Source organism: Oncorhynchus mykiss, chromosome Y (assembly GCF_013265735.2).
Source record: "Oncorhynchus mykiss isolate Arlee chromosome Y, USDA_OmykA_1.1, whole genome shotgun sequence".
NCBI lineage: Eukaryota > Metazoa > Chordata > Actinopteri > Salmoniformes > Salmonidae > Oncorhynchus > Oncorhynchus mykiss.
In genome coordinates this window covers 4,834,255-4,852,401 of record NC_048593.1, presented here as the reverse complement: position 1 = coordinate 4,852,401, position 18,147 = coordinate 4,834,255, and the positions used below count along the sequence as shown (strand labels likewise).

The 18,147-nt window shown below is 41.2% G+C and overlaps 1 protein-coding gene across 1 annotated transcript in view; it reads left to right on the top strand.

Moving 5' to 3' along the window:
* The first annotated feature begins 267 nt into the window (after positions 1-267).
* The window catches only part of LOC110509534 (serine/threonine-protein phosphatase 2A catalytic subunit beta isoform), a 29,942-nt gene continuing 12,062 nt past the window's right edge, over positions 268-18,147 (top strand). Inside the window, exon 1 of the mRNA XM_021590453.2 lies at positions 268-693. Coding sequence (XP_021446128.1) covers positions 592-693 — 102 coding nt within the window. The 5' untranslated portion in view covers positions 268-591. The remainder of the gene's footprint in view (positions 694-18,147) is intronic.

The following is an 18,147-nucleotide window of genomic DNA, read 5'->3' as shown; positions in this document are numbered from 1 at the left end:
GACATTAGAAGGAAGCGTTAGTGTGTTTAGCAGTGATGTCCCATCCTTTCAGGCTGTTGGCCTGAATTAGGACTAAATACATTTAAATTGTGGAGTAGGGTATTTATTATTATTATATCATTGAATTTTTGGTGAGTGTAGTGTTATATGATAGGGTATTTGTTGTATTATATATATTTGTTAAACTAATTAAGCAAAGTATAAGGGAGTTATACTCCAGTCTAGTAGATGGCGGTAATGCCAACATTTATTGGATGCCAACTGCCGTTAAACCTCATCGATGAAGAAAACGTCGATCAGAGCGGCCATTATACAGCGAGTTTCCTTTGTAGGGGGCGACAGGGAACCAACAGTGCCGTCCCTGCCGCGCCACACGGTGTATACGTGGGACATACAAATACCAGGAAGATTAACTAGCTTTGTATTGAGGATATCGGTACCGACAATAATCAGTGATTAGCTCGTTGATGATAGAGAGCTGCGCATCGTTAAGTTAGCTACAACGCCATCCATAGTTCCGGTTGACGTTATTTCATTACTTCACCATATCCACCAGTTAGCTAAAAACAGTACATCTGATCAGTTTTCAAAATGGACGATAAAGTCTTTACGATGGAATTAGACCAATGGGTCGAGCAACTGAATGAATGCAAGCAACTATCGGAGAATCAAGTGAGAACGCTCTGCGAAAAGGTAAGGACATCCAACTGAGTGCGTTTCTTCAACACCGATAACTAGCGGACAATTTGTATGTCAGATAGCTCTCCCTGACCGAGGTTGCAGACCAAACACTAAGACACACCCTATCCCCTCAGCCCTCAAATGAAGTGGACACGTCTGATGACGTTTCATGACGTCTGACGAGTATACAGTTGCAGGGCGAGGAAGGAGTGATTTTTAAATGGACCGCCCTTGCCCGGAAATGTGTCACTAGTTCATCCCGCGATGGTTGTGTTTTCAGCCACCGGTGGTGCTTTATATGCGCTACAGTCAATCATGAGTGCATGTCTACTTATATTGACTATATAATTATTAACATATGCCTACTGTATGATAGCTAGCTAATTAATTAGCTAACTAACGTTAGCCTGCCTATCTGGAACTTCAGAAGGAAAATGTTTTACTTCTGCAATTTCCAAAAGATAACAAAAAACCATTTGCTTTTTACGAGATGTGTTTGTGTAGTCATGTGTATTAGTAGCACAATTTCTAGTTATTTGCATTTGTTTTTACTTACAATTGCATGTAGACTCCTCTATTAATGTTGTTTTTAAGGCTTTTCTTAGCGGTTGTGCAATTGCCACAAATTGTATTCAATTTGTATTCAGGCCCCGGAGTGAACATAACATAATTGTACACTAGCAAACTCAACTAAAAACGAGGGCTGTGGAGCTTACGTTGCAAACTTCCCTTGGTTGGCTAAACATTTGTACCGCCCTCCAAGATGGTGATGGGGATTCCCCCAAGGGAATAAGTCAAGGGTAAGTGGACGAGGGTATGTCTTTTATGAGTTTGAACCGCAGCCCGAGTCTGTAATATCTACATGTTTCAAGCAGACCACAATAGTCCCTGTACTCAAGAAAGCAAAGGTAACCTGCCTAACCTCTTTCTAAAAATTATCAGCTGAAATTGTTGCAACCTCTGTAGCCTGTTCTACCTCTTTTGTATCGTCTGAGATCCCCAAAGATTGGAATGCTGCTGCGGTCACCCCCCCCCCTCTTCAAAGGGGGAGATGCTCTAGACCCAAACTGCTACAGACCTATATCTATCCTTCCCTGCCTTTCTAAGGTCTTCAAAAGCCAAGTTAACAAACACATCACTGACCATTTCGAATCCCACTGTACCTTCTCCGCTATGCAATCTGGTTTCAGAGCTGGTCATGGGTGCACCTCAGCCACGCTCAAGGTCCTAAATGATATCATAACCGCCATCGATAAGAGACAATACTGTGCAGCTGTATTCATCGACCTGGCCAAGGCTTTCGACTCTGTCAATCACCACATTCTTATTGGCAGACTCAACAGCCTTGGTTTCTCAAATGATTGCCTCGCCTGGTTCACCAACTACTTCTCTGATAGAGTTCAGTGTGTCAAATCAGAGGGCCTGTGGTCCGGACCTCTGGCGGTCTCTAGGGGTGCCACAGGGTTAAATTCTCGGGCTGACTCTTTTCTCTGTATACATCAAATTATGTCGCTCTGGCTGCTGGTGATTCTCTGATCCACCTCTACGCAGACGACACCATTCTGTATACTTCTGGCCATTCTTTGGACACTGTGTTAACTAACTTTCAGACAAGCTTCAATACCATACAACTCTCCTTCTGTGGCCTCCAACTGCTCTTAAATGCAAGTAAAACTAAATGCATGCTCTTTAACCGATCATTGCCCGCACCTTCCCACCTGTCCAGCATCACTATTCTGGGCGGTTCTGACTTAGAATATGTTGACAACTACAAATAACTAGGTGTCTGGTTAGTGTAAACTCTCCTTCCAGACTCATATTAAGCATCTCCAATCCAAAATTAAATCTAGAATTGGCTTCGTATTTCGCAACAAAGCACACCTCACTCATGCCGCCAAATATACCCTCGTAAAACTGACTATCCTGCTGATCTTTGACTTCGGCGATGCCATTTACAAAATAGTCTCCAACACTCTAATCAGCAAACTGGATGCAGTCTATCACAGTGACATCCATTTTGTCACAACTCCATATACTACCCTTCACTGCGACCTGTATGCTCTCGTTGGCTGGCCCTCGCTTCGTATTCGTCGCCAAAACCTCTGGCTCCAGGTCATCTACAGCGCCGGCTTTACCTAGCAAAGACTTATCTCAGCTTACTGGTCACCATAGCAGCACCCACCCGTAGCACACGCTCCAGCAGGTATATTTCACTGGTCGCCCCCAAAGCCAATTATTCCTTTGGCTGCCTCTCCTTCCAGTTCTCTGCTGCCAATGACTGGAACGAATTGCAAACATCACTGAAGCTGGAGACTCATATCTCCCTCACTAACTTTAAGCACTAGCTGTCAGAGCAGCTCACAGATCACTGCACCTGTACATAGCCCATCTGTAAATAGCCCATCCAACTATCTCAACCCCATAATGTTTTTGTTTTTTTCTTCTGAAAATAAGTCCTTTGCACCCCAGTATCTCTACTTGCACATTTATCACTCCAGTTTTTAAATTCTAATTATTTCGCCACCATGGCCTTTTTATTGTCTTCCCTCCCTTATCTTACCTCATTTGCACACGCTGTACATAGACTTTTTTTTCTATTGTGATATTGACTGTTTGTTTATCCCATGTGTAACTCTGTCTTGTGTCGCACTGCTTTTCTTTATCTTGGCCATGTTGCAGTTGTATATGAGAACTTGTTCTCAACTAGCTTACCTGATTCAATAAAGGTGAAATAAAATGTAAAAAAATTAATGTCTACCACCCGTATAGCACTCACGTCGTTAGCTAAGAAGTTGGCTCACATCAACACCATCATCCCTCAAACCCTTGCCTAGACCCACTCCAATTTGCATACCCCCCCCCCCCCCCCCCCCAGAATGCTGTTAAAATCAAACCAACCTTTGTCACATGCACCAAATACAACATGTGTAGACTTTACCGTGAAATGCTTACTTACAAGCCTTTAACCAACAGTGCAGTTCAAGGAAGGGTTACCAAAATATTTACCAAATAAACGAAAGTAACAATAAAATAACAATAAGGCTATATACATGTGTACCGGTACCGAGTCAATGTGCAGGGATTCATTGACTACAGCTCAGCGTTCGACACCATAGTGCCCACAAAGCTCATCCCTATGCTAAGGACCCTGGGACTAAATACCTCCCTCTGCAACTGGATCCTGGACTTCCTGATGGGCCACCCCTAGGTGGTAAGAGTTGGCAACCACATCTGTCACGCTGATCCTCAACGCGGGGGTGCGTGCTTAGTTCCCTCCTGTACTCCCTGTTCACCCAAGACTGCGTGGCCAAGCACGACTCGAACACCATCAAGTTTGCTGACAACACAGGTAGGCCTGATCATCGACAATGATGAGACAGCCTATAGGGAGGAAGTCCGAGACCTGGCAGTGTGGTGACAGGACAACAACCTCTCCCTCAACGTGAACAAGACAAAGGAGCTGGACTACAGGAAAAGGAGGACTTAACACGCCCCCATTCACATCAACGGGGCAGAAGTGGAGCGGGTCGAGAGTTTCAAACTCCTTGGTGTCCACATCACCAACAAACTATCATGGTCCAAAAACACAGAGACAGTCGTGAAGAGGGCACGACAACACCTTTTCCCCCTCAGGAGACTTAAAAGATTTGGCATGGGTCCCCAGATCCTAAAAAGTTCCACAGCGGCACTGCTGAGAGCATCCTCACCGGTTGCTTCACCACCTGGTATGGCAACTGCTCGGTATCCGACCTTAAAATGCTACAGCGGGCAGTCCGTACGGCCCAGTACATCGCTGGGGTCAAGCTTCCTGCCATCCAGGACCTATATACTAGGCGGAGTCAGAGGAAGGCCCCAAATTATTTAAAAAGGTTTACCCTGCTGCTACTCGCTGTTTATTATATATGCATAGTCACCTTACCCCTACTAACATGTACCCCCTGCACATTGAATCGGTACCGGTACCCCCTGTATATAGCCTCATTATTATTATTATTATTATTATTATTTATTATTTTGTGTTACGTTTATTTTTTTTGTTTATTTTGTAAATATTTTCTTAACCAACAATGCAGTTCAAGAATGAGTTATGGGCTTGTAAGGTCTGTAGACCTTACCGTTTCATGGTATTTGGCACATGTGACATACAATTTGATTTGATAACTATGGGTGTGTTCTTAAATTCAATCTGGAGTGCTGGAGTGCGCTCTGGTCGTTTGTAAATTCATCAGTTATTCTGCGCTCTGGCACACTCAGATGAGAGCGCTCTGAAATCTAAGTATATTTTATTTTTTATTTTTTATGTAACCTTTTATTTAACTAGGCAAGTCCGTTAAAAAAATCGTATTCTTACCCCGGCCAAACCTGGACGACACTGGGCCAATTGTGCGCCGCCATATGGGACCAATCATGACCGAGATACAGCCTACAAGCCAGAGTGACTTTATGAATGCACCCTATGTTTCCATTACTGGGTGTTACCGGTTAGTTTAGCTATCCAAAACGGCAACATAGTATCTCCCAGAGCAGGTTAGTTTAATAATCTGTCTATATTCTTGATTTGGGGAAAAAATGTATCTTATAAACGTCCGTGACCAGTTGCAGGTGATTCTACAAAAAAGTCTTCCATGTTGTGCAGGTCTTTGTTTTGGGCGAACTGTGTGGCACTGTCGTCCACTTTCTACACATGTCTGCATTACATAAAACGACTAGTTCCTGCAAAGATGCTGTGAAATGCTAGATGTGCGGCAGCTAAGATGGCAAGTTGCCCGAGGTGCCTCCTCACGCAGTGCAAATAGGGTGACCACATTTAAAATACCCAAATGCGGATAACAGGATGATTTTGTGGGACATTCATGGAACAGTGTATCCAAAATGAATACATTTTTTGGGCACAAGTTCTTGAAATTTTCCACGTTGACTGACCTTCATGTCTTAAAGTAATGATGGACTGTTGTTTCTCTTTGCTTATTTGAGCTGTTCTTGTCATAATATGGACTTGGTCTTTTACCAAATAGGGCTGTTTTCTGTATACCACCATTAACTTGTCACAAAATAACTGATTTGCTCCAATGCATTAAGAAGGAAATAAATTCCACAATTAACTTTTAACAAGGCACACCTGTTAATTGAAATGCATTACAGGTGACTGACTACCTCATGAAGCTGCTTGAGAGAATGCCTTGACAGCTTTGCACAGTATTGGCAAAGGGTGGCTACTTTGAAAAATATTAAATATATTTTGATTTGTTAAACACTTTTTGGGGGGTTGCATGATTCCATGTGTTATTTTCATAGTTTTGATGTCTTCACTGTTCAACAATGTAGAATATATTTATTTATTTATTTATTTATTTATTTTTAAACCTTGAATGAATAGGTGTGTCAACTTTTGGCTGGTACTGTACATATTCAAAAATGTATCAAAACAATATTCAGAAATTATTTCAAAACCCACACAAAGTAGGCCATTGGATTGGCAAAGATTCTTACTTCTGTTAGTGTAAAAATGCAAATGACTATTCAGACAATTTCAAAATATAGATAACCTCTCCTAACACAATTTAGTAGAGACCAGGCCTGACACAAAATGTAGAAATAGTACTTTGACAACAATTTAGAGAATGCAACAAGTATTAGATAAACACAACTGTTCAGAGACTAATTTTAAACATACACATTTGCTGATAAGATTTGTAGTAAAAATGAATGTCACGCAAGTGTTTACATTTAGTCAACAACATGTCAAGGAAGTTGCTGAAGTGTGTTGCTCAGGGGCAGAACAACAGATTTTTACCTTGTCAGCTTGTGGATTAGATCCAGCCCAATACTCCTACCCGCCAGGCTACCTGCATCCCCTGTTAGGCTAGCTTAACACTTTTTTTAAAACCTATTTCACATGGGTCACTTTAGTGTTTGCATTTAGCCTACAACGTGTGGAACTTCTGGAAGCGCGTCCCCATCCATCAAAGGGGCACAGAACACGTAGGGCACCCAAAGGAGGTTTCTACACATCTCCCACTTTTTGCCCTGCTTCCATTCCGGATGCACACAGCACACCCTCTCTTGCACCCTTTAAACTTCACCAGGGAGTGGCTGCTTTCAAATGATGAGATACAACTCGGTCTACACCCCCTGGTGCCACATTCTTGGCTTCCCGCTTCCTGCCACTATATCCATCACAAAGCGAATGCGCAAGCTGCATTTTGAATGCCTTCAGGGACATGCGCCTGTGGTTTCTGGGAAGGAGCCTTTGCAGGGTCCAAATCAAATTTTATTTGTCACATACACATGGTTAGCAGATGTTAATGCGAGTGTAGCGAAATGCTTGTGCTTGTAAGCATGATAATAGCAATTTTGAGCATCCCCCAAAACACTTGCTTCCACTATTTCCTGGCTGTGCGTCCAACGTTATAGTAGCTCCTGAACTGGTCGATGGTCAACCCCAACCATTTTCTTTCTTGTTGTAATCCAGGACCAGCTCTGGAACACAGAATTGAATGTTGTTCCTGTGTTTTGATACTGGTTTTTGGGTGTCATTCTCTGAGCTATTAGAACATAGAAAGTACACCTCATTTGTCCCTCCCGCAGCACACCATAACATTATCCACAGGCCATTTTAGAATCTGAACTCTGTGGAGCTTGCCCTCCATAATGGCCTTGGGGGAATTCTTCCTGTTGTGCCTTACTGTGCCACAATATTATGTGTTAGTGCCAAGAAAATCTTTCACCAGGGGTTTGAGGGAAAATAAGATGTCATCATAGACCTGGTGATCTGACAAGAGAGAGCCCCACATGAGCTCCATGACACCTAAGGCTAAGCCAAGCTCTGTTGCTTCATCCCCCTGACCTGTGTACACACTGAAAGGAAGGCAGTAGCCAGTCAAGGAGTCAGACGCCATATTTTTATCCCCCACTTTTTTGGGGCATTTACTGCTTTCACAGTAGACTACCGTCAAATGCTATCATAGTAGTTGAAGTAGTTTGGGGAAATTCTCTTGCAGTTTTCTGATAAAAAGCCTGACTTTGTAATTTCTGTCACATTGGCTGAATTTGGATCGAAGAAGTACATCTATTTACTAGGATGCACCGATATGTCATTTTGGCCGATACCGATATTTTCCTTGCCAAAAAAACGATACCGATATTTAAATAATTAAGTATTATAGTACAGTTAAATAGTTGAAACACACACTGACCAAAAAGTTATTTTGTTGCCTTCTACGTATGTCCCCATTTCCAGTAAAACATAATCAAAACCTATTTCTTTCACTTACTGGCTGTGCTGTTTTGTTAATTTGTTCATTCTCAACCAGGATTTCATTATACATGTCAATCAGTGAAGTTTCAGCTGTGTCTGTCCGTGGCCTCTCTTCCTCGGTGCGCACTGTCACTGTGACCGTTTCCATCTTGTCCAGCTGTATCTAATATTTCACGTAAACCCTGTTTCTTGTCTGCATCGAAGTAGCGGTCCTTGTACCTAGCATCGAGCATGGTGGTGACACAGTGGAGACTCAGAGAGAATGCCACCGAATCGCTTGTTCAGTACTTTTGTAAGTTTAACCCCACGGTCTGTGTCGGCAGTTTTGTTGAGCAGGCGTTTCAATGCCATGACAGGGCATCACGTCTGCTGCAGGCGCAGTTGATTAGCTTGTTTCTCGAGTCAGTTGTTTGAATGGAGCTAGGAGTGTGTTCATGTTTCCAACATGTTCTCAAATGCCATTGAACTGGCAGCAGCGGTATGAGAACCAGCACAGTCTTGTGCTTTCCTCAGTACTAAATCCTCGTCGACCCACTGTACTGTCAGACTCAGCATGTTCATGGGGCTGACATCGCTGGTCCAAATGTCAGTTGTGAAGCTAATAGCAGTGACGCCCATAACAAGTAGCTCATGGATGTGCTTTTCAATAATAATGTGTAACTCCGCCAGGGCAACATTTTTTTTCAAATGACTGCTTGACTTTAACTTGTTTAGTTGTTGGAAGTGTGCACTTAGTATTTTTCAGCTTTTGTTCTGTGTAGCTCTGTATTTTTGTTGTGGCGTCATTACGTCATCTACCTACGTTTATATAGGTATGCACGTCATCTACCTACGTTTATATAGGTATGCACGTCATCTACCTACGTTTATATAGGTATGCACGTCATCTACCTACGTTTATATAGGTATGCACGTCATCTACCTACGTTTATATAGGTATGCACGTCATCTACCTACGTTTATTTAGGTATGCACGTCATCTACCTACGTTTATATAGGTATGCACGTCATCTACCTACGTTTATATAGGTATGCACGTCATCTACCTACGTTTATATAGGTATGCACGTCATCTACCTACGTTTATATAGGTATGCACGTCATCTACCTACGTTTATATAGGTATGCACGTCATCTACCTACGTTTATATAGGTATGCACGTCATCTACCTACGTTTATATAGGTATGCACGTCATCTACCTACGTTTATATAGGTATGCACGTCATCTACCTACGTTTATATAGGTATGCACGTCATCTACCTACGTTTATATAGGTATGCACGTCATCTACCTACGTTTATATAGGTATGCACGTCATCTACCTACGTTTATATAGGTATGCACGTCATCTACCTACGTTTATTTAGGTATGCACGTCATCTACCTACGTTTATATAGGTATGCAGTCATCTACCTACGTTTATATAGGTATGCACGTCATCTACCTACGTTTATATAGGTATGCACGTCATCTACCTACGTTTATATAGGTATGCACGTCATCTACCTACGTTTATATAGGTATGCACGTCATCTACCTACGTTTATATAGGTATGCACGTCATCTACCTACGTTTATATAGGTATGCACGTCATCTACCTACGTTTATTTAGGTATGCACGTCATCTACCTACGTTTATATAGGTATGCACGTCATCTACCTACGTTTATATAGGTATGCACGTCATCTACCTACGTTTATATAGGTATGCACGTCATCTACCTACGTTTATATAGGTATGCACGTCATCTACCTACGTTTATATAGGTATGCACGTCATCTACCTACGTTTATATAGGTATGCACGTCATCTACCTACGTTTATATAGGTATGCACGTCATCTACCTACGTTTATATAGGTATGCACGTCATCTACCTACGTTTATATAGGTATGCACGTCATCTACCTATGTTTATATAGGTATGCACGTCATCTACCTACGTTTATATAGGTATGCACGTCATCTACCTACGTTTATTTAGGTATGCACGTCATCTACCTACGTTTATATAGGTATGCACGTCATCTACCTACGTTTATATAGGTATGCACGTCATCTACCTACGTTTATATAGGTATGCACGTCATCTACCTACGTTTATATAGGTATGCACGTCATCTACCTACGTTTATAAGGTATGCACGTCATCTACCTACGTTTATATACAGTGCCTTGTGAAAGTATTCGGCCCCCTTGAACTTTGCGACCTTTTGCCACATTTCAGGCTTCAAACACAAAGATATAAAACTGTATTTTTTTTGTGAAGAATCAACAACAAGTGGGGCACAATCATGAAGTGGAACGACATTTATTGGATATTTCAAACTTTTTTAACAAATCAAAAACTGAAAAATTGGGCGTGCAAAATTATTCAGCCCCTTTACTTTCAGTGCAGCAAACTCTCTCCAGAAGTTCAGTGAGGATCTCTGAATGATCCAATGTTGACCTAAATGACTAATGATGATAAATACAATCCACCTGTGTGTAATCAAGTCTCCGTATAAATGCACCTGCACTGTGATAGTCTCAGAGGTCCGTTAAAAGCGCAGAGAGCATCATGAAGAACAAGGAACACACCAGGCAGGTCCGAGATACTGTTGTGAAGAAGTTTAAAGCCGGATCTGGATACAAAAAGATTTCCCAAGCTTTGAACATCCCAAGGAGCACTGTGCAAGCGATAATATTGAAATGGAAGGAGTATCAGACCACTGCAAATCTACCAAGACCTGGCCGTCCCTCTAAACTTTCAGCTCATACAAGGAGAAGACTGATCAGAGATGCAGCCAAGAGGCCCATGATCACTCTGGATGAACTGCAGAGATCTACAGCTGAGGTGGGAGACTCTGTCCATAGGACAACAATCAGTCGTATATTGCACAAATCTGGCCTTTATGGAAGAGTGGCAAGAAAGCCATTTCTTAAAGATATCCATAAAAAGTGTTGTTTAAAGTTTGCCACAAGCCACCTGGGAGACACACCAAACATGTGGAAGAAGGTGCTCTGGTCAGATGAAACCAAAATTGAACTTTTTGGCAACAATGCAAAACGTTATGTTTGGCGTAAAAGCAACACAGCTCATCACACTGAACACGCCATCCCCACTGTCAAACATGGTGGTGGCAGCATCATGGTTTGGGCCTGCTTTTCTTCAGCAGGGACAGGGAAGATGGTTAAAATTGATGGGAAGATGGATGGAGCCAAATACAGGACCATTCTGGAAGAAAACCTGATGGAGTCTGCAAAAGACCTGAGACTGGGACGGAGATTTGTCTTCCAACAAGACAATGATCCAAAACATAAAGCAAAATCTACAATGGAATGGTTCAAAAATAAACATATCCAGGTGTTAGAATGGCCAAGTCAAAGTCCAGACCTGAATCCAATCGGGAATCTGTGGAAAGAACTGAAAACTGCTGTTCACTGAGCTCGAGCTGTTTTGCAAGGAGGAATGGGAAAAAAATTCAGTCTCTTGATGTGCAAAACTGATAGAGACATACCCCAAGCGACTTACAGCTGTAATCGCAGCAAAAGGTGGCGCTACAAAGTATTAACTTATGGGGGCTGAATCATTTTGCACGCCCAATTTTTCAGTTTTTGATTTGTTAAAAAAGTTTGAAATATCCAATAAATGTCGTTCCACTTCATGATTGTGTCCCACTTGTTGTTGATTCTTCACAAAAAAATACAGTTTTATATCTTTGTGTTTGAAGCCTGAAATGTGGCAAAAGGTCGCAAAGTTCAAGGGGGCCGAATACTTTCGCAAGGCACTGTAGGTATGCACGTCATCTACCTACGTTTATATAGGTATGCACGTCCGATGTGCAAAACTGATGGCAAAGCTGAGTTAGACTAGACATCGGGCCGCTATTGGCATTTGTAGCTAATATTGGCCGATTGGATGCCTCTGCATCCGCCTATGTCACACTTCCATATCTGCGTTGAAAGGTGACAGAGTTAGAGCGTTGTTTGTCAGACCATGAGACATCTTGAAAATCGGTCTTCTCACAAAATCATCTGGATCATCGGAACGGTATGGACTACAAACACATCTATGGAAAGATGAGACTCAAGAAAACGATGGCGCTCTACAAAAAGTGTCTTAGGACTTGTCTGAAGTCGGTACAGCCGATCTGCCAACTTCTGTCTGAAGCGTCCAAACAGTTTGGGCTACACACTAGTATGATCCCTCTGTGGAAAGGTGAGACTCTCACGTACATGTTTTTCTCTAGGACGCCCACAGGCCTCACAAGACTGGTCTGAAGGTCCCCTGTACTGGAAGTATAAATGTAGACTGTTTTATTGCCAAAAATATGTGGTTAAATACATGTATTAAAAAAAAATACAAGGAAACAAATGTTTCCTGATCTTGTATCTCTCAAATATAGGACAGACACATCAGAAGGACCTTCCTATGGAATTCTTTGGTGTGGGCTAATAGCAGTAAGGTCAAATAACATTTACATGAAGTAGCCCTACAAAAAATATTTTAAGGGGTCGTAAAATTCTAAATCAAATAAAAAAGTTATCCTTAGTATAACCTTCTTTAAACAATTCCATGTAGCTTAGTAAAACGCCCCCTTTTCCCCCTGCTTAGATGGGGCGTAGACTCTTATGGGTTAAACACCATATCTGCTTAGATGGGGCGTAGACTCTTATGGGTTAAACACCATATCTGCTTAGATGGGGCGTAGACTCTTATGGGTTAAACACCATATCTGGTGGGAAAAAACAGACTCCTACTGCTTTCAAAAACCACTTCAAAACCCCATGCCAATGTCACTTTAGGCCCAGGCTGGGTTGTGCAAGGAATGGTGAGACACAGGGCAGACACAACAGGCTGGGCTGTTGCTCCCCATGGATGCTCTTCCTCTCCATGCTCCTCCTCTCTACTCCCCTCTCCTTCCACTCCTCCCTCCCTCGTCCTCTCTGACGGATGGATAATCAGACAGGATAGAGCACACAAAGATGTTCATGGAGGACCAGCAGGGTCTGATTATAACCGTAAAAGCTGTATAGTCAACACAGGGCTGTTACGGTGACCGTATTACTGTCACACCAGCGTTCACGAATCATGACCGCAGTCAAATTCCACGTGACCGTTTAGTTACGGTAACTAGGCTTCTCCTAGCTCTGATGCTGCTGATGCTCATGAGTAGCCAACCAAACTTGCTAACTACCTGGTACTCAGCACTCTATTGTCCCTCTAGTTACTCTGACATCAATGCAAATGTTATCGAAAATCAGAGCCCGTATGCTCATGTTGTGCAATATTTCTATAGGCTATGCAATTGTTTGAGAAAACCGAGTGAAGACCTCTATTAAAAAGCGGTACCATCAGCTTTCTATAGGCTAAGCCTACTATATTTATTTATCATTTCCTAATATTAAGCACATTGCTTTGCTTTACAACAGGAGTAAAGCCTACCTGGTTGGTATGAAAATGAACCACGGGACAACGCATCCTCCATTTGCTGTTTTAAGTGCATATGATAAGTGTTTTTTTCCACCTGGCCACTGTTTCTAGACAGGTGCATGATAATGGTCCAGTCTAAATCAAAACACATTTCACACACATTATTTAGTATTAGTGATGCACCGATATTATATTTTTGGCCAATACCGATATCTGGTATTTTCCTTGCCAAAAAAAGGGTACCAATAACTAGGGCTGGGCGATATGGCCAAAATCTCATGTCCCGATATAGGTAATTTCATATCCCGATAACGATACATATCATGATATAGCACATTTTCTGTAAATGTATTTAATGACCACATGTAAAGGCCTATTTCTTATTACATTTGTTAATAATGCTCAACAAAGAAAAGGTACTTCTTTTATTTAGAACCTTTGTGGAAATGTTCAATTAAGCATGTAATACAATATGAATGTATGCAAGGTAAATATAGTTGTAACTATGGTTGTAAAGAATATAAATATAGGCCTAAAATATATAAAATATATATTTAGCGGCTTGCCTGTTTTGCATGTTTTTTTGGCATTAATACATGTCACATCAATTTGCATTTGGTACCTTGGGTCGAGTGTTGGCACCAGCTCACGAAACCCCTGTTTCTTGACCCTGTAAATTGGGGCCATGTCTTTGCAGATGTAAGATCTCTTTCCAACTTCGTGGTTCTTTGCCATATGGTGTGACGAGGGCAAAAGCCTCTTGCAACGTCTGAGTCGGGGGGTTTGTTTTGAGCACTCGACCGTAGAGACTCTCCGTACTGTTTCACATGATACATGCGTAGGTGGTAAAAGAGGTTAGTGGTGTTTGAGCCTGTTTTTGGGACCGGCCTGCAGCATATTTTGCAGAGGACGGTTTTCTGGTCCGTCAGACTTTTCATACCCAAACCACATCCATGTGACCGAAGTAGCACCTCTTAGGTACGAGCTCCGTGTCTCTGTGCTCTCTGTCACATTCACTCTCCTCCATGTTTGTTTGTGTTGCAAATCTCTTTCCACACAATACGTGTGAAAGAACACAGAGCGTTGTCCAATTGACAAAAAAATATTGCCGAATTGGATCAGGCAGTGCATGGTTGACATTGAGTAAATTGCCAAGACTCCTATTTGATATAGGCCATTTCAATGAATATGTTATATTTACACAAAGAGAGAGAACAATGTAGACAGAGCTAAGAGTCTCACCAAAGCAAAGGAAAACACGTTTCTCGCTCTCTCAGATGATCTGGGCCAATAGCAGGAGTCTATTTTTATAGTGGATACTCCAGTGTCTTATCCATACGATACACAGCATAAACAGTTGAAGTCGGAAGTTTACATAGGTTGGGGTCATTAAAACTCATTTTTCAACTACTCCACACATTTCTTGTTAAAAACAATCTAAACATAGAATTGACTGAAATCGTACATCTATGCATTCCCCCAAAATGCAGTGCATTCTTCACATCTCAAATAGTGTGAGCTATACAGCAATTGGAATACCAAATGATTTCATAAATACAGCAGTACAAATGTGCATGCAGCCTTGAAAAACACATTAGTCATACTGTGACGTTCTCCTTGGGTATAATCAGGAATCGTGGCCAATATCTAACGTTCTGAATATACATTGCTGTCATGTGTTGAGATAATGAAGATCACCAAATGCAGTGGTTGAGAATTACCTTCAGATTACGTTGCCTTAATGTTTTGGGAAGGTCATGACATTATCAATCCATTTCGTTGGGGTTGGTCGTGGTTACGTAACGTGTTTGCTGGGTATTTGGCAAAGGAAACATTTCTGGTTGGTCTTGGAATGTAGGAAGGGACATTTTAAAAACGGGATTAAGTGAAGTAGAAGCAAATATGTTGAATGAGCAACTAATGAGCAAGTTTGTCAAAATCCTTTAGGCTTATACCTTTCTTGCCTGGCGACTCACCCTGAAATGAATTCCGCTGCTCAATCGATCGCTACATGCATTCATTGTGGAAAGAAACATCACTTGGCCGACGCGATGTGGATGGGTAGCCAGGCAAATATCTTTCAACCTAATATGTATTTTTACTTAGTTTTGTAGCTTTTTTAGAAGCATGCTTTTTGTAATTGTCTTCAAGTTTACCTGGAATTTAGCCCGAAAGGATTTGACAAATGTGAAATGTCCAAACTACATCTCCATGCCAGTCATTTGATTGTTTGACCTCAACCAGTTTCATGGAATATGCTTGAATTACTGTGTTTGTAAGCGAATTAGAGCAGGTGTTAACTATTAGCCTTGTATTTTTTGAGGACTATTCAGCTTCAGCTAACCACCCTAAAATCTTGTTAGAAATGAACAGTAACATTATAGGTCTACTATGATCTGATATTATATTCTGTTATGTAAAATACAAATTAATCATTGTGATCTTGCAACTTTACTAAACAAGCACCATTGTGAGAAGTGATGAATTTTATATTTATTCTAATAAGTGTTGAGTGACTATTAGGCGTAGGTAACAGATCTTGATGAAATGATGTTAACCCTATCAGTCCTGAGACCCCAGCAAAAATCTGTTTTTAATGTATCTGCATGTCCAGCCCTCACATTTAGCCTTACAATGAAGAGTTTTACCATTTTCTTTTCAGGACAGTAGAAGTAGAACACAAAACAATTTGACATAAACAGTTACATTCATGAGTTTTATTGACAAATGTCAACAACAAAAAGTCTGCCAAAGCAAAAACTTGATTAAATATAAATGTTTATGAATTCTGTAAGTACAGAAATTGTTTGCTCACTGGGAAATTAATATACTGGTCGGTGACAACTGCGTGGTGTTTGGGACTGCAACTATGTGAGCTTATTACTGTATTATAGACTAGAGGTCGACCGATTTTATGATTTTTCAACGCCGAGGACCAAAAAAAGCAGAGGCCGATTAATCAGCCATTTTTAAATAATGACAATTACAATAATACTGAATGGACACTTATTTTAACATGATACATCAATAAAATCTATTTAGTCTCAAATAAATAATGAAATATGTTTTTAATTTGGTTTAAATAAGGCAAAAACAAAGTTTTGGAGAAGAAAGTAAATGCAATATGTGCCATGTAAGAAAGCTGACGTTTCAGTACCTTGCTCAGAACATGAGAACATATGAAAGCTGGTGGTTCCTTTTAACATGAGTCTTCAATATTCCCCGTTAAGTTTTAGGTTGTAGTTATTATAGGAATTATGACGTGTTAACTATTTCTCTCTATACCATTTGTATTTCATATATCTTTGACTATTGGATGTTCTTATAGGCACTTTAGTATTGCCAGTGTAACAGTATAGCTTCCGTCCCTCTCCTCGCCCCTACCTGGGCTCGAACCAGGGACACATCGACAACAGCCACCCTCAAAGCATCGTTACCCATCGCTCCACAAAAGCCGCGGCCCTTGCAGAGCAAGGGGAATAACTACTTCAAGGTTTCAGAGCGAGTGACGTCACCGATGGAAAGCTAGTAGCGCGCACCTCGCTAACTAGCTAGCCATTTCACATCGGTTACACCAGCCTAATCTCGGGAGTTGATAGGCTTGAAGTCAAACAGCTCAATGCTTGAAGCACAGTGAAGAGCTGCTGGCAAATGCACGAAAGTGCTGTTTGAATGAATGCTTATTAGCCTGCTGCTGCCCACCACTGCTCAGTTAGACTCCTCTATCAAATAGGTCATTAGGTTTAGGTCATTAATATTGTCAAAACCGGAAACTATCATTTTGAAAACAAAACGTTTATTCTTTCAGTGAAATACGGAACAGTTCCATATTTTATCTAACGGGTGGCATCCCTAAGTCTAAATATTGCTGGTACATTGCACAACCTTCAATGTTATGTCATAATTATGTACAATTCTGGCAAATTAATTACGGTCTTTGTTAGGAAGAAATGGTCTTCACACAGTTCACAACGAGCCAGGCGGCCCAAACTGCTGCATATACCCTGACTCTGTTTGCATGGAACACAAGAGAAGTGAAACTTTCCCTAGTTAAAATAAATTCATGTTAGCAAGGAAATATTAACTAAATATGTAGATTTACAAATATATACTTGTGTATTGATTTTTTTTATAGATTTTTTTAAAAGGCAATTATGTTTATGGTTAGGTACACATTGGTGCAACGCCAATGCTTTTTTCGCGAATGCGCTTGTTAAATCACACAGCGAAGTAGGCTGTGATTCAATGATAAATTAACAGGCACCACATCGTTTATATGCAACGCAGGACAAGCTAGATAAACTGGTAATATCATCAATCATGTGTAGTTAACTAGTGATTATGTTAAGATTGATAGTTTTTTATAAGATAAGTTTAATGCTAGCTAGCAACTTACCTTGGCTTCTTGCTGTACTCGCGTAACAGGTAGTCAGTCGGCTTGCTACGCAGTCTCCTCGTGGAGTGCAATGTAATCGCCCACAATCAGTGTCCAAAAATGCAGATTACCGATTGTTAAGAGAACTTGAAATCGGCCCTGATTAATCTGTCACCATGTCCTGGGATTTCCAATGATCTACTTCAATCCATCCCCCAAATTTCTATATTTTTTTCTGCATTAAATATGATATTTGAGTTCCGATTTTGAGAGTGGGTATAGGAAATAGGTATGTTCCTTGATACAGTTGGTAAAGCTGACGACTTCTCCGAGTTGAGACAGACTTAGCTTTCGGTGCGAACATATTGGGGCATCTGAACGATCTGAATGTGAAACTGAAATGGTGTTTTTG